Below are 22,410 nucleotides of genomic sequence, written 5' to 3'. Positions count from 1 at the left end.
TTACTATGTCGCTGGCTATTTTTTAAAGGGTGCCAGTCAAGAGAAGATTTGAATATGTGTGCGGACCAATAGATGGAAGAACCGGCAAGACTTAATAGATCTATATTTTCAAGGTACCATTGCTAAGGCAAGACCTTGGTAAGACATGCAAGCTTATACAAATTCTTTATAATCATAGAGCCGACCTCGATTAACAAATTGCTCTCGTAATAATTTAGAATGCACCAACGGCAATACTTTGTGGCAAGTTGTATTAATTGATCAATCATCCTATCGTAAGCATCAGTCAGCACTGCAAGAAGGTCCTAAGACGACACATGTATAGGACACCAATCAATCAAACTATGCGCAATGCATTAATAGCAAATGGTATGGCAATAAAACCGTCTCCAAATAAATAAACTGTGTGAGATGGTTGATCCATCAATCACGATTCGGAACAGAGGTGCGTGTGCGAAATGTGGCATATAATTGATCCATACTAACTGTTTGTGATGAGCCAAAAAACACAGACGGTTACTCGGATCCAGATGTGTGCTATAGATGGCACACATGTCACTCGGATGAACTATTTGTGATGCTCCATAAGAACACAAATAAATTCGGCGTAACAAGATGTGTGTGATACACGGCAAACATGTCAGTTATTAGAATTGTGTTGGAAGACCGATAATAACATAGACGATTCCTCCTAGTAAGTTGTGTGTGTTGTCGGCAAACACTTGTTGGTAAACAATTGTCAGTGATTGATGAAATCATCACCGATGGGTTCCGTAGTTAATTCCGTATGCGATGAATTTGCTCAGTTGGGCACAGGAGTATATCAATCACACACGTGGGTAAGCAATGTGCGCGCACGCGTCGTGCTAGCTCGCACTCTTTTCTTTGCTAAGTTTTTCATTAATTGAAGGCATTTTATGAACACGCCACCATTTCCCGCCATTTCCCCATCTTTTTCCCGCCACCAGAGATTGCCCATAAGCCTATGTGGCGCGCAACACATAGAGGCACAAGCGCAGCTTATAGCCCCTCTACCATTTCCAAGCATGCCAACCCACCGAAGTGCTTGTTACGCATGCACCAAGCTAAATCATACCATATTACGCACATTGGGTCATAGTTGGTGGTAGCACGCCAACCTGTTCTTGGCTTGATCATAGCTATCTGCAACTACAATTGCCTATATATTTTGTAAATAGTGCCAACCTATAGAATACCTAGACGTTGGGTTCAACGGACTGAAGATGATTGTAGGGAGTTGCCTCAACCGGGCTGGATGGCAATTCCATGATTGGATATGTGATTGAGTCATTTTATCTTTTCAGTATCTAATTGTTTCGAGCTTTGTGCTTTTTCTACTAGTTGCTTTTCATATGACACACTGAATGTTTGATGTTGTAAACTTAATATAAATGATTGTGTGCATCGTGTCATGCAGAGTATGTGGTTAAACCCTCCAGTTTTTGTGAAAAATATACTCTATGCACATTATGCAATAGTCATTTTCTGTTCTTATCACTTATTAGGAATGAGGCAAATAATTGTATAGTACTCTGATGATGCAACAATTTATCCAACTTATTGGTGCATTTCGAGTGATACTAGTTCAAGTGCACTAGTATAAAAAAGTATTTGCAAGTTGTTTGAGAATACAAAATGATGCTTTTATGAGAACACAACATGTCCGCCTAATTGAACTTTGGCTGGAATTTTTAAATAGGGCATAAAATGGCAAAACACAAAAACGGGTTGTGGGAACGAGCCTTTATATCTACTATGAAGTATTTCTACTCAATGAGAAACAATTAGTAATTTACAAAAAAGTGCAGCTTGTGTGTTTGTTCCCTACCAAACAAACATGACAGTTCACCATCGATAAAATGTCATCATACTATCTTTGAATAAATAAATCAAAACATACATGTGACATGGCCAGAAATAACACAACACAAAATACAAGAGGGTGTGTACCAAAACATGGCATTCCATGCTATGAAAAAATAATGCATGTTGTGCATATGGTACACGGTCTATACAATAATATGTGTCTAGTCATGATGTGTGACAGGCTACCAGCTCTTGGCTTGATCTTAAGCATCTTATTAATTACTCTGACGTTGGCTACATTGTTAAAGGGTGCCGGTCAAGAAATGATTTGGATTTGTGTGTGAACCAATATATAGAAAGAGTTGTCAAGACTTAGTGGATATACATTGTCAAGGTACCGTTGCTGAGACGAGACCTAGGCCAGACATTCCACCTTATGCAAAGTTTTCATATTCGGTAGAGCCGGCCTCAATTAACAAACTGCTCTGATAATAATTGTAGGTTTTGGACCTACCAAAAATAAGCAACTTGTTTTAATTGCCTACAAAATAATGCAAGACGGCCTCAACATCTATAGCTTCAAAGACTTTGTTGCAAGTTGTATTGGCTGATATCGATCATCCTATCGAAGCAGCGTTGTTTCCTAGTTGCAATAATATTTTGTTTTTTTTATTAAAATCAATGAAGGGAGTAGCTTAGCTACTGGCATGTGATGTCGAAAATATCCTTATATGTTCTCCGCAAAATAAAAGGAAATATCCTTATATGCATTTAAATACATATTTTATATGGATAAATCAGCATTGACCTACCTGTCACCCTCGAATTATGTATGCAAATATAAATTATACTACCACCCTTCGGTTTGTATGGCCCATGCATATCTCTAGACCGACAATTTGACGAATGTAATACGAGTTATATATCATACAAATATATACTATTAGAAACTTCAATTGTTATATTTTCTACCGCATGACATACTTGGTGAGCAACCAAAACTTGATGAAAACAAAAAACACTTAATATTTTCTAATGGTGCAATTTTATGATATACAATTCGTATTACATTGCTTGGATTGTTGATTAGGGGTATGTGTGAACCTTATAAACAGGAAAGGTGAGAGTAACTAAACTACAAGTGGATTAGCTTGAAGAAAATGTAGATTATGGTAACTCAACTTCAAATAAAAAACTTGAATATAAACATCTCCATATTTGAGCATGGTCGACGTATCGTCCATATTGATTATGCATACACCTCATTAGGCCATATGAAATATTGGGTACACATAATTCAAGAATTAGAATTGGATTCCATAAGGAAAGGCGTTTGGCTGCTGCAACAGTTGGAATCATGAAAATCCAAGTAACAAACCCAGTGAGTTAGAATATGAGTAATCAAGTTGATTACTATCAGCAAAGAATCATATGGAACAATCAAGGAAACCCCATCAAATATTTGGGCACTGAAAACTTGCAAGGAAATCGCATAACTCAACAACAAAAATATACACTGCGTACCGTCAATTTCTCATGTTTTGGTGGAGCCGAGCCTCTTAAAGCAATTAGACTTTACATTTGGTACTGAGAGGCGCCCTATGTTGAGAGTCGTGGTATAATAAATAAAGAATATTACTCCCTCTGTATCAAAATACTTGTAGTTGGGGAATACTAGCACAAGTTCCCCCAACAACAATTTTTTTTATTTTTTTTGCGGGACCCCCAACAACAATTATTGTGGTATAGATGGAGTACAATAGATGGTTGTGCGCAAATTAATTAAGCTCGCCATCAAGGAGATAATTCATCTTGTATTATTGTGTCATTATTGCGGGGGAATCATAAAACCAATGATTAGTAAAGTACTAGTATTTTTGTCTGCTTGAAAAAAAAGGTAAAATGCTAGTACTCCTTAAACTAACGGGAGTGCGTAAAGGAATCTTATACTTACAATAGTACTACTCCTACTATATAATTGGCACAAGTAGGTAGCAAGGAGGGAGTGCATAAGTTTGATCTGATGGATCTAGATCTCATGTACACACCATGTACGAATTAGCATTAGCTTGGCTATCCAAGGAATAACTGATTGGTGAATAAGCTGCCACTGCCGGCCGGCCGACCGGCCAGCATGGAGGTGGTGACCGGGGCGACGGGCAGCGTGCTGACCAAGGTGGGTGCGCTGCTGCAGGATGAATACATCCGGCAGCAGGGGGTGCAAAAAGATGTGGAGTCTCTCCAGAAGGAGCTCTTCTTCATGCGGGCCGCCCTGTGCAAGGTGGCGGTGGTTCCGGCGGAGCAGCTGGACGAGCAGGTCAAGGCCTGGGCCAGCAACGTCAAGGATCTCTCCTACGACATGGAAGACGCCGTCGACACTTTCACTGTACGGGTGACGGCCAGCAAGGACCACGGCCGTTCAAGGATTGCCGGCATGGGCAAGTGGGACAGGTTCACTGCTCGAAGAGAGCTTGCGGACATGATTGCAGAGATGAAGGACCTCACGATGCAGGTCGCCGACCTGCGTGACAGGTACCTACCTACACTTTCTTTCTTCTCTTTATTCGTTTGTTTACTATAGTGAGTCCTCAACCACGGGCTAGTGTTATACTACTAATTGGTAAAATTTCATGAAATACCTTGATTATAGCTGCTTTATACTTGGCATTATACATAGGAACAATTAATTACAGAAGATCTGTAATTCTACAACATCAATAGTCAAAGGAACTATAGTCCCTTTCCCACTTTTTCCAGGTCGAGATGACACCAAAACCCAAGCTGTTCCTAGAGTACATCAAAGGAACTGATTAAACCTGTAAAGAAAATATGTTTCGCAAGAAAAACATTTAAAGGAAATAGTAGTAATAACTAAGCATCTATGAAGGTTACAACATACTGTACTTACTACTCCCTCCGTCCCATAATATAAGAGCGTTTTTGACACTACACTGGTGTCAAAAACGTTCTTATATTTTGGGACGGAGGGAGTAATTAATACGGGGAGGTGGGATTGTAGTTTTTCAGACTTTTTGAGTCTTACGGCCCATTTATTTCAACATGCTCACTTGTCCCTGAGCAACTTAGGATAACCTTAAAGGAAGGAAGAAAACTTCGGTATGCGGAGTCTGTATAATTTATTTATTTGCGGGATATGTGGAGTCTGTATAAGGTACGCTGCTGCTTGTAGTACCAAAATCGATCTTGTTCCATAAAAACCTTCGCTTTCCGGTGCTTCATCAGAACTTGTATGATTTTTTTCTCAAGAAAAAAAAATCAAGGATTATTATCATGGACTCAAGTTGTTCCCTGATCAAAAAATATGGTTTATATACTGGATGAACTTTGGATGCTTTGAACCAAACTTAAATTCTGGAACCCAAGACATTGGTGTGTAACTTAGTTGGCCGAAATAGAAGTTGTCTTCTTTCTTTCTAGCCAAACAAAAGGTTTTGCACATAGGTAATATGCAAAGAAAATATGCCTGTAAGTACGAACATGGGTTTTCTGCCGGCTGCAAGAGCTAACTTGTCCATTGGTCTCTGTTTGAGATCCGTGCAAAATTAACATATGTTTCTCACTCTTCGGGTGTTTAGTGATTTGTTACACAGAGAATAAACCCAGTGACAGAATGATAAATTGGCCCTCATGTTTTGCTCAATAATCTACTGCAAGAGAATGAACATCATTGTCACTACGGCAAGTACACAATGGATAATGAGCTGGGTGATAGTAACAAGGGCAAAACAAAGATGAAAGAATCTATATACCTATATATACCTAATAATAAAGGGATATTGCTTTTGTCGGTACATCACCGGAGTTGCCCTCAAAATTATAAATTATTACCCACCGATGCCACCTATAAGTGATAAAAAAAGGTTTCACACAGGAGAATCCCCACCCGGGCTGGCCATGCAGTAGCAACCTTCTATATTGCGTTCTGGAAGAAGACACAGTGCGCCTGTTTGGGCCAGCCAATGTCCATGCAGCCTGTATTTAAAATTTTGATTTTTATTTTTTGTTTTACTTTTTCTTATTCGTTTGTTTCTACTTTCCGCAATTTGGAACTTCAAAAATATTCTAAAAATTAAAAAATATGAATTTTGAAATAAAATGTTTAATAAAATACATAAATGTTTGTGGATTCAGTAAATGTTTGTGCTTTTCAACAAAAAATAACATATTAAAAATTGTTCGCAATGTTGAAAACAAATGTTCAGGAAATCAAAAAATGGTCCTGATTTTTTTACGACAATCGTGTATTAATTTTTTTAATGAAATTAAACGAAAATTCGCCACTTCAAAAAATCTTCATGAATTGAAAAATATCCAAAAAATTCAAACACAGTTCGTAACTTAAGAAATAGTTTATTTATTCATAAAATGTTCAAGGATTTGAAAAATGATCATGCATTTGAAAAAAATCGTTAAATCAAAAAAAATTACCTGAACTTCAAAAATTATTCCACTAATTTCCGAAAAAATTCTTCGATTTTACAAATGTACGCCTATTCAAGAAATATGTTTTTAAAAAGTTCATAATTTTATAAAAAAATGTTTGCAAATAGTATCAAATATTCATGAATTCAAAAAAATATGATTTTATAAAATGTATGCAAATAGTATAAAATGTTCGTTAATTCAAAAATATTCATGAATTTGAAAAATGTTCATGATTTCAGATATGTTCACGAGTTCAAAAAATGTTCATGATTTTCAAAAGTTGTTCAAAATTTCATGAAAATGAGAGTGATAGTGTATCTTGGTGATTTAGCAAAACGTGGTCATGGCCATTAGAGATGATGATATATATAGCCGTTGAAGGCACGGCCCATATAATAAAAGGGCTATTGCTTCTTGCAGTACGTCATATAAGTTGCCCCCAAAGTAGCAAAATATTATCCACCAAGACCACCTATAAGTGATAAAGAAATGTTTCACATCCAGAAATCCCCTGCCTCGGCCGGCCCCTGCAGTAGGGATCTCCTATACTGCGTTCTGAGTGCTTGGAGAAGATGCATGTCCGGGCTGCCAGTTTTTCAAATTACGTTTTTAGTTTTGTTTTTCTTTTCTTTTCTTTTCCATTTCCTTTTTTCTACTTTGAATAATATGGGATTTTCAAAAAAATCGAAATTTTAAAAAGTAACAACTTTGAAATAAAATGTTTAATAAATCATAAAAAATTTGTGAATTCAAAACATGTTAGTGATTTTATAAAAAATGTTGGCTTATTCAAAAAATGTCGAAATTTTGAAAACAAATGTTCATGAAAGAAAAAAAAATATTTTCTAAAATTCATATAATAATTTTTAATGAAATTGAAAAAAAAATTGCCGGTTCAAAAAATGTTCATGGATGGAAAAATATTCTAAAATTTCATAAACTGTTCGTGACTTATAAAATAGTTTATTCATTCATGAAATGCTTGCTGATTTGAAAAAATGGTTGTGCATTTGAAAAATTGTTCCTTAAATCAAAAAAATGTTCTTGAATTTGAAAAATTGTTCCACCAATTTCCCAAAAATGTTCATCCATTCTAGAAATGTTCGCCAATTCAAGAAAATTGTTAAAAAAAATCACAAATTTAAAAATTGTTTGCAAATAATATAAAATGTTCATGAATTCAAAAAAAATTCTTCATTTTAGAAAATGTCCAAAAAATTGTAAAAGTCTTTATAAACTTTAAAAATGTTCACGACTTCAAATTTGTTCACGAGTTTAAAAAATTCATTATTTCACGAAATTGAGAATAATAGTGTATCTCGGTGATGCATTAAAATGTGATCATGGCCATTGAAGATTATGAAAAAAATTCTCCCTTCGCAGCGCACGGGCCGTTTTGCTAGTAAGGAAAAATGTCCTAAAAGTCTCGTAGTATTTCCTTGATTCCTTCCGATCCGTATAGCAACAACTCCATAACTTCTGCCTGTTGCTTGTCTATCTAATCATATGATTATGCACATGCTATTCCACGGAAAACACATCTGAATCTTGTCGTCAAGTTTCTTCTGTCCCTCGGACGATAAGATGCTATGGTACAGACTGCAGTAACTAGCTAGAGCAATCTTCCTTCATCACAAACATGGAAAAGAGAGGGTGACTCGGGAGGCGTCCAGCTACCCGCTGCCACTAGCTCCCACCTCAGTATGTCCGCCTCCTCGCAGACGCCAGTCAAACGCCAATGGGCAAAGCCCCTGGTAACATGTGGCGACGGGTCCTTCACCCTCCCTCCTGCATGCTTCATCTCCACCCCACACTTGGTGATGATGCACTTGGTGGTGGGCATCTGGATAAGATCCGATCGATACGTCCAAAAGATCAGGACACTTGAGTGTATCCGCATGGGTCAGCGGGTGCCCGACAGCCGTGTTTGCCCTGTGCCTGACCTGGATCCGGACGCCTTCACTCCTTTTCCTGCTCGGTATGCTCCTCCATACGGACCAGGGTTTTATGACTTGTCGGTCCTCAATGCAGATAGAGCTGGAGGCGGGGATTCTGATCAGGAGAAATCCCTAGTCGACCTTGGTTGGCCACGATTGCGGCAACGCCTGAGGGCGTCGTCTCCATGGAGACTTTAGTCAGATCTGCTACTACCTCCATCACACCATTTGTCTCCCAGGTGAAAGTCCTAACAGCGGTGGGCGGCAACGGTGTCTTCGACATCGTTTCCTTCTTGACAATCCCGCCCTGGGAAGTAAGTGGATGGTGGACGCCGTTGGGTTGAAGCTGGCGGTGATCTAGATCAGGATGTGGTGTAGTGTGCCATTTTCAGCATCGGCGACATTGGGTCTCGACGGCATGGCGCGACATGGTCTCGACGATGGACGTGTGCTGATGGATGACCGCGGGATGGTGGCACTGTCTAGAGTCATGATGGTGTCAACGGCTGTTCGGCTTGGTAAGGTCAATGCGATGACTTTTTCTGAAGTTGGGACGGCGAAAGTTGGAGGCCGCGGATTCTAGAGTGGCTTAGTGAGGCCACAAGATTAGATGGTGTGTGTTGCAGCATGGTCAGGGCACATCATCAAGCTATGAAGTGGCTTTGATTTGATCCATGTATTTGCTTCGTGAGACTGTTAAATAATACTCCCTCTGTTCCATAATATAAGTCTTTGTAGAGATTTCACTATGAACCACATACGGATGTATATAAATGCATTTTAAGTTTAGATTCATTCATTTTGCTCCATATGTAGTCCACCTAGTGGAATCTCTATAAAGATTTATATTTAGGAACGGAGGAAGTACAATAAAGATGATTGTATGCATCGTTTCATGTAAAAGCCGGAGTTACCCTCCTCTTCGAGAAAAAACATGAAAAGGAGGTACATAGGAAATCCCGATCCCTGTTCGTTGCATCCAACCACAAAAAAATAAAAAATATATCCAGATCTTGGTCGGGTAATACTCTACATAGTCTGGTCCGGGTCAAAAATGGCGTTTTTTAGCTCCCGGGAGCACGCGCTCCCATGTGAATAGTAAATAAATATTTAAATAAAATCTAAATTTTTTCTGTAGATGTTTGTGTTAGTTTTGCAAGCATCCTTGAAAATTTTCATGCGAAACGGAGCAGCGTGTTTCACCAGTGAAAAAACAAATTTAGAGTGACATTTTAAGGTAACATTTGGGTTTTTTTACCCAGGTCAAAATGTTTAATCTTTTTGCCTACAAATTTGTATGCAGCATTTGGATATGACAAAAAACACATATAATTTTTTCTTTGAAAAAAAATTGACATTTTGAAAAATATTTCGCGGGCACAAGTGCGCGGTCCTGGGAGCACCAACGGATTTCCGGGTCCAGCTACTCTTTCAGGCTGAGACCCGGGCACTGTAACCTGGATTGAATGTTGTTGTTTTTTCTTCGCCTTCTAATAAAGTGGGGCTAGCTAGGGAAACCCTTTCTTATCTTATTAAAAAGGAAAATCATGATCCTTGTTACATTTTAATTACATTTACGTGACGGTACAGCAAGGAAAATAAAATGAAACAAACGAATCATTACACCAAATCTGCATCAAGTATGCAACCAAGGAACAAAAAAAATCTGGAGTAGGTAAGTATGGAGGTGCAGGAGGTTAAGGGTATCTTAACAGATCACTGGATTCCATGTGATGTAATATGCATCCGTGTTTTCGCGTGCTCATCAGATCCGCAGAGGCTGGCTGCAGGGGCGGAGCTAGCGAATTGCTAAAGCCCGGGCACACCACAAGCTAAATTTTGCTTTGGTCTACCAAATACCACAAGTATTATATATTCGGATAAATGCCATGTACAATATACACAACAATATTTCATAGATCCTAGAAATAAATAAAAAAATGAGATACAATACCAATTAAATGGCTAGTTGAGAATATATTATAGGTAAATTGAACAATTTGGCTATCATAGGGGCACTCCCCGGTGTTGCATGTGTGCCAAGGGCTCGCTGAAGGGCAGATGGTGATTAGGACGAGCCACCATTCGCCGCTGCCGAAGTGGAATCCCACCCCCCCACCCCCAACCCCAACAGGGGCTGCCACTTTGACCCTGAGCTTTCAATTTTGATCTCAATCATTGCTCGCTGGGGTCGTAGCCTGATTGGAGGCCCGGCCATGCACCATCTCTTGTGGTGTTGCCCGTCGCCGTGCCTCCGCTAGTCCACCGCACTGACCACCGCCTCCAACCCTGGAGTTGCTAGGGCAAGTCGTGCCGCACAGACGAACCGGCAAGGCTAGGGCAAGTCATGTGTGTTGATATCAACTTGTTATGAAGTTTCAAAGTAATGGTCAAAGTCACTTGAAAATTCATAGCAAGTTGATATGAAAACAGAAGAATGCAAATAGGATATCAGGATGTTCAGAAAACATCACCTACATTTTCCTGTAATTTTATTCATGAAAAAAAATATTGTTTATACCTTTATTTTTAATAATGTTTAATACATTAATAACCTCGAGTAGTTTAAACGGTACCTTTTCCCTAAATGCAAATGGCATGCACATAATGGTAATGTCATTCTAAACATTTTGATATCTATTGTCTTTTTATGAGTTGATATTAGTTTGTTATGAATTTGCAAAGTATTGGTCAAACGGTCAAGGGCACTCGGACAACCTCAGAGACAAATCTAAGGGAAAAACTGAGCAGAGCCGAAAAGTAAGGGCAAAACCCGTGGGGTGGTTCCGACTAAGGGCAAAAATGCATTTGTCCCCTTGCCTGGCTGCTTTCCACTCTCTCCCCTGCTGTCGACGGGGGTCGACCTGTCTGGATCTAGCCTCCATGGGGGTGGCAACTTGGCTCTGCTGCGACAGCCATTGTTCTCTTCATGGGGGAGGGATTGGGATCGCATCAGGATGGTCCTCGGGTGGTAGCAGGCGTTGGCGCGGGTGTCTACATTGTTTCTCCTTGAAGCTAAACTATGTTGGACAATAAAACTGTTATAAAAAAAATATTGGACTATAAAACAGAACATATTCTTTTTGGACATTAACGACGATGACTTATTTGATCAGAATCATAGATTTAATATCTAAAGGTGTTTTTGAGGAATTAACACCGAGACTCCACTAATGGCTCCAGTTAGTAAATATAAGATACTAGCTATTGATTAATAACTACCGCTACTAGTTAATTGTGTTGTGTGCATCGACCGATGCAGATGCCCTTCAATCATCCTTTAAAAAATAGAACTTTTTATTATAAGATGATCGATCTCGATATATTATCCTATGGAAAACTCGATCTGTCAAGTTGTACTTTCCTTCTTTCTTCTTTTTCTTGTTGGCATAATTGTTAATATGATCCTGATATATTGGCTTGTCCAAAGTTCTACACACACCATCAATTTTATTAATTTAGTAGTTTGGACATGACAGGTACAAGCTCGACGACATCAGTGTGATGAATACTACAGAGCAGGTGCAAGAAGTGAAGGAAGTCGTCTCAAGAAACTTTCAACTGTGGATATGGTGGCGTCAATGCATTTCTTACAGGATTCGAGAAGTTTGGGCGGGGTGGCATAGGGGCGTCAGTGGATTTATTCTTGCGGCCACTGGCAGCCGGGAGATCCCCACTCCGAGCTTGGGTTCGATCAACGGGATGGAGGACGATTCAGCTAGGATGAGGGATGATATGAAGGAGCTCCACGACTGGCTTAACAAAAAAAATAAGGGTGGTGTGCTTTACGTCATTGGTGATGAAGGGGTTGGCAAGACCACCGTCGCCAAGTATTTGTACCACAAGTTCGGTCATCTATTTGACCGCCGGGCGATAGTAATGGCATCATCTTGGGGCCATGATGACAAAGCCATCGTAGATAAGATTAAGAAACAACTCCGTTTGGACCTCAAACGTCCTACGGCAGGTGAAACTTCCCTCAGGTACGTGCATCCTTGTTTCCCTGCATGTAGTACATTTGTATTCAAATATCAAATAAATTGTCAACTCTTTACTGCAAACTCACTTAAATTAAGAGTGCGTTTCGCATTTCACACATTGATGATCATCATACACTAGTGGAGGATCAATTAATGCTCATAGGCCACTAATTATGTGTCGGTGGTGCTAAAAGAAACCATTAACGTGCGACATGCCCGTCAGTCTAGTGATATAGCTGGCGCACGAAAAGAATGTGGTCAACGGAGGCCCCAGCCAGCCTATTCCGTCGCCAGGTAGAAACGAGAGCAACTAGCTGAGGAGCGCTCCTTTGGGAGCCTCCCAGCAATCACACAGGGTGGGCTGAGAGCACGCCCGCCGTCACGTGTCACGTTTTGGACACTCCCTTCGAATTTTTATTTTATTTTTCGCACGCATTTTCGGCTTTTTAAATGATTTTTCGAGGTTTTCCGACTTCTTGGTTTTCTACATGTCTTTCTTAGCTTTTCGGGAAAAATCAAAAAACATTTGCACGAAAAAACCCATTTTTTCTGTGTGATGCATGGTTTTTTCTTCTGCGAGAGGCACCGCCGTGCCTCTCAGAAATAGAAAAAAAAATTTGTTCCATGAGAGGCATGGTTTTGCTTCTGCGAGTGCCTCTCGGAAACGGCAAAGAACGTGCTTTTCTTTTCTTCCTTCCGTGAGAGGCACGTTTTTGTTTCCGCAAGAGGCACAGTTTTGTTTCTGCGAGAGGCATGGTCATGCCTCCCGGAAACGGAAAAAACGCGTTTTGTATTTTTTTTCTTCCGTGAGAGGCACGGCCATTCCTCTCCGAAATGACTTCCAAAAGGGGGAAAAGTGCTCCCGGTGTGGTTTTTTCGTTTGGTTTTTTCATGAAAAAAATGTTTGTCAAAACCTATCAACATGAGATCTAGGTTTGAAAATCTCAACACAAGGAATCCAACGGTGAAACCGGTTCGAGATTTGAATGCATGGTTTAAGAGATAAAACATTTTGAATAAACGGATCTACGAAAAAAAAGAGAAAACTCCCATGTTGCGATAAGTGGCACATGCAGTGTGCCACTTGTCACAGCCTGGGGAGGTAGGAGTGATCTTTGGAAGGAGTATTCCTAAATCAGTGATTTCAGATAGAAACGGTCAAACAATTTTGTTCGCGTTGGGACACCTCCCATACCCAAATCAAAAACGTCTCTCTAATCAACGGCACTGCCAAATAAAATGGACCAAAAAGGGGGCCATCTTGAGCACCCTAAGACCCTAAGGATCAAGCCCTAAAAGGTTGATATCTCTGCCTGCCTTACTATCTCTCTAACACACAAAAGGATGCCATGCTCTAATAATCACAGTATGTTCTCAAAAAATCTAAAATTGCAGTAGCATGGCAAACTAGATAGAAAAAGCACATCTAAAATTAATGTTATGACATGGAAAAGTATATTGAAAACACATCTGAAACCTACTGAGCCTAAAAAGTCCATAAAAATGCACATGATATAGAAAATAATGGCAACTTTTTTTAGATATATGGACGTAGCACGCTGAAACATACAAAAATTTCCATGCTATAGATCTGATATTTGACATGATATGCAACATAAAATTGACATGATATAGATAAAGTCTAACAGTTTTACAAATAACAAAAAAGTTAAAAAAAACTTGTCATAATATATAGCATAAATATTCTGTGTGTCTAGAAAACAATATGAATATTTTTCCATGCTTTGTATAGTAAAACTGCTATATAAATCCATAAAAAGTTGTCATTACTAACATTATGAGAAGTTGCAACATGTGGCGTAAAGAATTAACAAAAAAAAATGTGTTTTGGTAATATAGTAGTGAAACTCTAGCACTATATCTCATATAGGATCTAACAAATTCTGGGAATTACCAAGATATATACGAAAAAAATGATGTAGATACAAAAAAAACGGCCAGGTGTCAAGGAATTGCCCAGCAAAATCTGCCAAGTTAAAACAAAAAGAATGCTATTATGTAAATACAAAAATCTGACAAGTATCAAGGAATTGCCATGATCCATATGCAAAATTTGCGAAGCTCAAACATATAAATGACATGATGTAATACAAACTCTTCCAGGTGTAAAAGGATTGCCATGATCAACATATACAAAATCTGTCGGGCTGAAATAAGGAAATGTCATGATGTAGATAAAAAAATGTCAGGTAACATATAGGAATGGCTATGAACTAGAAGTAAAATCAGCCAAGCTAAATTTTTATTTGCCATATCTAGCTACAAAAAATATGTAGATATCAAGGAATTGGCATGATCTAGCTACAAAAAATATGTAGGTATCAACTAATTGCCATGATCAGATAGAAAAACCCTGGCAAGGTGAAACAAAAAAAAAACTTAACATGCTCTAGGTACAAGAACCAACGAAAGCACAATAAAAAAATTGCCATGGCAAAAATATCTTATGTTTTGGTTAAAATTGCCATGGGGCTAAGTTGCCAATCTGGATACAAATTCATAGTGCAATGCAGATGTAGTACAATTTGAGTTCATGTCGATAAAAAACTTAAATTTGTCATGGCAAAATTTTGTACAAATTGCAGGGACAAAATTTGTCATGCTAACAGTAATAAATTTACCATTAGCTCATGTGAGTATGGATGTTATTCCCATTTCTTAAAATTGTAGAAATAATATGACGAAAAGTTATATTATTGAAACTACATTCCACATCGACGAAAAGTTATGATCCAAAAAACATACAATGGAGCCGACAAACGTAAGAGGATAGGAGGAGGGCCTACTTGAGGAGATGCATGTAGATGAAGCTGCGTGTAAGGCAGAGGATCTGTCTGAACTCACGACCCGACGCGGCGAGGTAGATGCATACGACCGACAATGAGAAGTGCGAGTACGGCGGCGCAACGACCTCGGTCCACGTTAGCATGGGGCTCCCTGGCGCCAATGGCCTTCAGCTAGCTAATTAATCAAAAACTGCAACACACAAATTAAAATTATGTTGCAGATCAGTCTAAATCTGAGCAACCTCAGATCAGAGCATAAAAAATTGTAAAGCTGGGCACAAGGTCAATTTTAACATGGTCCCTCTTACCTCCTTTTGGTAGAAGGCATGCGTGCCATCGCGGCCCTCTGCCACAACTCCTTGCATGGACACAGACCCTCGGATGCATTTCCCTTGAGGGCCGCCGTTGTCGCGCTGTTCTTCTGCTCTTCATGTGCTCTGTTGCATTCCCCTTGCATTCCGCGGCCATTGTGCTCTTCTGCACCTCCTCCCATGAGCTGCTACATTTTACTTGCGCGCTGCCATCGCCACCACGTCGTTCTTCTGCTGCTCTTCCCAGAGGACCACGATCGAGCTCCCCCATTGGATCTTAGCAAACACTCGAATGGAGGATCTCACATTTTATACCTCCCATCTTCCAAAGCCACTCCAGTGAGGCTTCGAACTTCCTCATGCCACAAATCAACATTGGAGACGGATTTTCAGCCCCCGGGTGCCCCTACACCCTCTATGAACAGTAAATTAAAAACAAATTAAAAATTAAAAAGAATGAAAACTTTGGGACATCAACCATGATCAAAGTTTTGACGATCTTGCAAAGTTTTAGGTAGAAATAACATTCGAGGATCCCTCACCTAAAAAAACAAAATCATTGTTCGAAGTTTATGTACATTTTTTAGTAGTGATTTTTTTGTGAGGTCTCAAAGAAGGTTATTTGTTGCCGAAGCTTTGCAAGAACATCAAATCTTTGATCTCTGGAAGTTTCAGTTTTTTTGTCCTTTTCATTTTTTTACGAATTTGTTGTTCATGAGGGTGCAGGGGCATCCGGGAGCTGTTACACCTTTCTCATCAACACCGGAACACCCCCTGATTCGCCCGATCTGAGCTTTCTCAGGGAAACTTCATGCATGATGTAGCTGATAGATAGGCCCAAATGTGTGACGACAACTATAGTAGAACCCCCCCCCCCATCCTACCCTCTCCCCGGCGCTGAACGCGTTGCGCATGGAGTATACCTACTTAGGGGAGAGAACAATTCTCTGCACATGACGCCACGGTGGCAACATTCTGCGATTTGTGAATGACATTGGACAGGCAACATCGCGTCACACCAGCAGCGTTCCCAGTGAACGTCAACACAATAACATTTCCGATTAGCTAACTCATGTATGACTCGGACATGCACTGGTTCCGAACTAATCACACGGGCAAGCTTGATCACACTTATTCTAGTGCTAACTAGCCTCCAATTAAGAAACCTATATGTATTAGTAGTAGTACTCTATTTGTTTGGATTACTCAAACAGAGGAGAGGCGGCACCATGGTCGACACGGAGGTGGCTAACTATGTGATGGTGTGGCTTGGACATGGCGACCATCCGGATCCGTCAAGGAGGGAGGGTCGCATGGAGAAGGGGGTGGCGGGGGTATGATTGCTCTCCATTAACCGTACTTATCTCTGCTGGCCGTCAGTGATGGTGAAACCAGCACTAACACTTTGAATGAAAGCCGGTGAACTCTTATGCAGACAGTTGGTGATGCTCGCACCACTGATTGAGTCACCAAAGGAGTGTTGTGTAGCGTGGAAGGAGTTGTGGTTGCTAATTAACTTAACTAGTCGTCAACCCGTGCACCTGTACGGGCTAGTAATTTTAATATTAGATATAACAAAGTTTTGAGAAAATGGAAATGTGTAACAATAATTTGCATAGTTGATATAGGTTATTATTATCACTCATGCACATAGGGCCCAATGAAGTTACATTGCTTCGACTATTTTGTGATTAGATTGTTTGCATCCAATTGTGTCACACGGTATATGTAATATCGCTATGTGATGGTGAACCACGTCAGATTTATGGCCGATATGTGGAAATATGGATGTCCTACTTTATCAAGGTTACATAAGAGTATATGTGCTATGTTGGTACAAAACATGGTTACAAACGCAGAAGTTGTTCCATGTATCATGTACTCGTGATCTAAAATTTTCTAAAAGGTATAAAGATGAAGTGCCCTATTGTAGCATATATCTTACTTTCTTATTCAATCTAAAAAGAGATATATCTTCCTTTTTGCAACGGAAGCCAAGGTAGAATTAAAAAGACTTGTTTCTATATATAGAATTATGTACACATACATGAACGACTTTTCATCAACATACGTTGTATCGTAGCGAATAATATACATATTAAAAAAGGAGGCAATTGTATATTCTCATTATACTATAAGCACCATAGATATTCCGATTATAAGTTCTTGTCTGTACCGGCAACTTTTTAAACAATTTCTTTTGTGATTAACCTGCATGGAAAATTTAAATATTTTCTATCCATACTATACATATCTATATTGCATAGACAATCATGTTTATATGAGAGGGGAAGTAGTGGCTGTAGAAAAACTGTACTGTTTATATGAGATCTTTGTGCCACGTGATACAATCAAATTCTTTTTTTTATTAATTCAGCAAGTTATATATGTATATAATGATGTTTTAATAGCTATTATTTTTATATTTTCTATTAGGATAAAAATACATGTATATACGTACTATATGTGCAAACACGTATTAGGAATCTACACCACCAAATGTGTTCAAAAAAAAATCTGCACCACCAAAGAATCATGTTAATCCTTTTTATACAGGAGTAAGTGGCCATGTACAGGAGCTAGCCAAGGCGAATTTCTTCCTTATTTCTTTTTCTGAGGAAGAGATATTGTTCCTTTCTTACATGATTGTTTTTATAGACTTCCAATGGACATCAAATGGATCTGTTTCTTTTTCTTTTCATCGGTGGATTTTTTATGGAAGGAAGCTATCCTTTCTTATATACTATAAGGAACCCATGGATGATTTCCTTCTTTCCTCTCACTAACGTTACGTGTAGGTGTTTTTTTTTTTTTTGGCCGGGCCATATATATGTTATGTATAAATTTCAGCAGCGAGGAGTGGTGAGACCGTGAGAGAGATGTTTTCCCTTTTTTGCGTGACTTCCTTTTTCAATCGGGGAATAGAAAGATTTTACTGATGGACTTTAAAGGGTAACCAAACAGATCTGATTTTTTTTCTCAAACCTGGAGTTTTTATGGAAGGAGATATCCCTTTTTGAGGAAACCGTGGACCCTTTCCTTGTTTTATTTCACCAAAGCGTTCGAGTTTTTATGGAAGGAGATTATCTTTTTTTTGAGGGAACCATGGACTCTTTCCTTGTTTTTTTTTCTTTTTCAGCCAACTTTTATGAAATGAGGCTATCTTTTTTATGGAACCGGTGGCTGATTTCTTTGTTTTTTTTCACCGATGTTGAATGTGTCAGATGAATTTTTTGGACCATCTATGCTACGTAAGTTTTTTTTATCTTAGACGTAAATTCTATAATCCAACGGTGTAATTAATTTTGAAGATGTGGATTAATGAGAAGGCTTGAAAGGTGCCTTCAATTAGTAAATACTCTCTCTGTTTCTAAATATTTATTTTTCTAGAGATTTTAACAAGTGGCTACATATGAAGCAAAATGAGTGAATCTACACTCTAAAATATGTCTATATACATCTGTATGTAGTAGTCCATTAGAAATCTCTAAAAGGTCAAATATTTAGGAACGGAGGGAGTATAAGATATAAGATTGCTATGGGTATGTCGTTTGCCCAAGATCTAGATACTTACCTAGTCTATTTTCATTTTGTTTTGCAGGCTCCTGCTGTTAATTGATGGTGTCGAGTCTGAAGACACGTGGGAGAAAATTGAAGAAGCTCTATTTAAATCCAAATTACTGCCTGCTGGTAGTCATAGCAAAACTATAGTCACAACAAGGCATTCAGCGGTTGCTTCCGCATGGAAAAAAGAAAATGGCGATTTGAAGCACCCTCAAACCGCTGGTGAGACAGAAGAAGCCAAGTGCATATTCATGCAGGCTTTGGGGGAATCAACAAGAGGTGATGAGGCAGAAGATAATATTCCGCCTAGGGTGTGGGAGATGTGTGCAAAGCAGCCAGTGGCCACAATTGCCATGGCTGGTTATGCCGCCTGCAACCGAGGAAAGTCTCAGGATGCATGGAGAGAAGTTTGTAATAAGCTGTTGCCGGAGTCTGTGAAAGAACTTACCCGGGGCGACATCCCTAGGGTTCTTAGCCATTGCTACCGTGATATGTCTGCCGAGCTCGAGACCTGCTTCCTGTATCTAAGCATGTTCAAGAAAGAATCAAGTGTGAGCAGGAAGCATCTGGCTAGGAGGTGGATAGCAGAAGGGTTCGTGGGGGAGAAGCCAGGGAGGAGCGTGGAAGAGGTGGCGGATGGTTACTTTGACCAGCTCGTGTCGAGGAAGCTCGTACAGCCGGTGGGTACAAGCAAGAATGGCAAGGTGATGAACTGTCAAGTTTATGGCATGGTTCACGACTTCATCGTGTCCCAGGCAAGCCAAGAGAACTTGGTCACGGTGGCTGGTGGTGATTCGCCTTCGCCACCGCCTAACGGCAAAGTCCGCCGGCTATCCCTCTCCATTCCCGCATCTCCAGATGAAGAAGATCCAGGTGCCGGCAAGAACATGCCCCATGTCAGGTCGCTGGCCGTGTTCACCGCAAGAAAGCCGACTTCAACTTTACCGGCCCAACGGCTGCCTTCAGCTTTACTGAGCTCTCCGATCATACAAGTGCTAGATCTTCAAGGCTGCAAGGGTGTCAAGGTAACAAAGAGACACATGGAGGTGATCTGCAAGATGTTTCTTCTCAAGTACCTGAGCCTCCGAAGGACAATCATTGAGGCAATTGGAAGGAACATCGAGAGGCTCAAGAACTTGGAGACACTCGACGTTAGGGAGACTAAAGTTCAATCGCTGCCAGATACTATATGGAAGCTTCAGAAGCTAGTCAACATACTTGGAGGGAACAAGAAAAAAAAATTCGAGCCACTCCAGTTGAAGCTACCAGCTGATGCCAAGGCCAAGAACCACCCCTGCAAGCCTGACGGTGTTACAATGAAAGCCCTGCGCGTGCTATCTGGAATTGAGATGACCCCAAATTTGGCGAGGTGTCTCGAGCGTCTGACTAATCTGAGGAAGTTGGCCATCTACAAGGTCAGCGACACCGAGTCCAACAAGCTAGAATTATTCCGTCTTGGGTACCTACGGACCCTGGTGATCATAGCCGGTGGTGAAGCCAACATAGATGAGTTACTCAGCAGCCACGATATTCAAGCTTCCTCTTTGACGTCTCTTGCTGATCTTCGGTTATGTGGCAAGTTAGAGGAAGTCCCCACATGGATCCAAGAACTCACAGATCTCACAAAACTGACCCTCCCCATCACAGTTTTAACAAATCGAGAACTGCTCGCTAAGCTTGCCAACATGAAGAAACTCTTCTCGCTCACCTTCTCAACTCCCACAACTCTAGCTCCAGCTCCAGCTCCAGTGGGTACCAGTACCACCGAGAACAACTTTGAGGAGATCATCTTCTATAGTGAAGGGTTTGCTAATCTCAAGCTCCTCGAATTCATTGCTCCCTTGATACAGCCCCTGAGCTTTCTCGACAACGCAATGTCACAGCTGGAAAGGATTCATCTTCACTTCACCAACTTTCAAGGCCTGCATGGCATTCACAACCTGCGAAGGCTCCAGGAGGTGCACATCGAGGTAAAATACGATGCAGATGATTTTACCACATCCATGCTACGTAATCTTCTGGAGTCAGCCATGCAAGATGATGCCAAGGCACCCAGGATAACTCGTGACTGGTTTGATTGAAGACTACTACGTTTCTTTTCTTTTTGCGAGGAATGAAGACTACTACTTTTTTTTATGCATCAAAACTACTTGGCCACTATATTCATGATCTCCATGAGCGAGTTCATTATTATATCTTTGTACTATTACTACATTATACTAGCTTTCAAGCTTAAGTTCCAGTTAATGGTTCTCTATAATTAAGAACTGGATCTGATTCTTCCGTTACTTCATGCTATTCATCTTATTGGACAATTGGACCCTCAAATATCCCTGTTATTTAGGGACTGTCTGCTGGGAGATCACTTGACTGAGTGCTTACTATAAATCTTAGTCACTTTTTTTTATTCAGAATAGTTCTCACCACATAGGCTATATGACATGAAATACCGGAACCGGTCGACGACTGGTCGTACCACAGATGCCGCTCAGGGGAGAGCTAGCGGTGTCGAGTTGTGCGCCAAAGAATGTGCGTCCATGTTTGTTTGATGACCTTCATGCTTGAATCCAGCTGCTTCGAAAGATGCTAATGTTTGTATGTTTGCTCGCCGGCCTGGGTGACGAGAGGAGGAGGAGGAGGAGCAAAGTGGCACAAGCCATAGGTACATTTGAAAATCGTTTTGTATAAACTCTTAAAGTTTGATTTCCTATGCTGCACGTGCAAGCTCTTTTGACATGCTCCACCTTGCCTAACAAAAGGTAAGACAAGTTTTACATCTTTGACATTGTTTCATGATGGTTTTTCTACACTTTTTTTTAACATTAGTACAGACGCAATCGCTCATACATATGCACGCACACTCACCCCTATGAACGCACACACACATCCTATCCCTATGAGAACCTTCGAGAGACTGAACTGGCATGTCATCTTGGAATTTACGAAGTCACCATAGGCGCCTCGACTCGTCGACGGAACGTCTCCTCTCACTGAAAGCGCATCGCCGGAAATCCTAAAATAAATTCAGGAATAATGCGAGCACCAGGACTTGAACCTAGTGGGCTGAGGATACCACTGTCTCTCTAACCATCTAACCACAGGTTGGTTCACATGGTTTATCTGGACTTGATACCAATTAATGATGCTAATAATGTAACTAGTTTTATTTAGTAAGGCATTTAACAGGGTCATATTTTTCCATAGCAAACAACAGTGGTCTCCAAACATTCTGCAATATCCCACAGGAGCATCTCCAGCAACAGCCCCTAAAATAAACAAAAAGGCCTCTAAATCGGCCCCAGTTTAGAACTCCTGATACTATGCCTCCAACTTCAGCACCAGCCCGTATTGTTTTTCTCCACCAATTCCACATGTGCATTGTAAAAAAAAAATCATAGTTTAACTGGCGGTGTACTGGGAATTTCCTATTTGCCGCTCATTGCAGCAAGTTGCTGGAGAAACGCACAAGTGAGCGATCGATGCGACTGGGCCGATCGCATTGGCACTACCCCTCCGGTTTTGGGAACCTTCCAGAAGG

General features: G+C 40.2%; 1 protein-coding gene across 1 annotated transcript; it reads left to right on the top strand.

The window, feature by feature from the left end:
- Positions 1 to 3,840: 3,840 nt before the first annotated feature.
- LOC123151403 (disease resistance protein Pik-2) lies at positions 3,841 to 21,160 on the top strand. Its single transcript, XM_044571126.1, has 3 exons — positions 3,841 to 4,359; positions 11,690 to 12,193; positions 18,910 to 21,160. Exons 1-3 carry the CDS (start codon positions 3,962 to 3,964, stop codon positions 20,951 to 20,953), a joined length of 2,946 nt encoding a protein of 981 aa, XP_044427061.1. The 5' UTR covers positions 3,841 to 3,961; the 3' UTR covers positions 20,954 to 21,160.
- The last annotated feature ends 1,250 nt before the right edge of the window (positions 21,161 to 22,410 follow it).

This window comes from Triticum aestivum, chromosome 7A, assembly GCF_018294505.1.
Source record: "Triticum aestivum cultivar Chinese Spring chromosome 7A, IWGSC CS RefSeq v2.1, whole genome shotgun sequence".
NCBI lineage: Eukaryota > Viridiplantae > Streptophyta > Magnoliopsida > Poales > Poaceae > Triticum > Triticum aestivum.
Note: the sequence above shows the minus strand (reverse complement) of the source record. Positions and strands in the feature narration are given on the sequence as shown.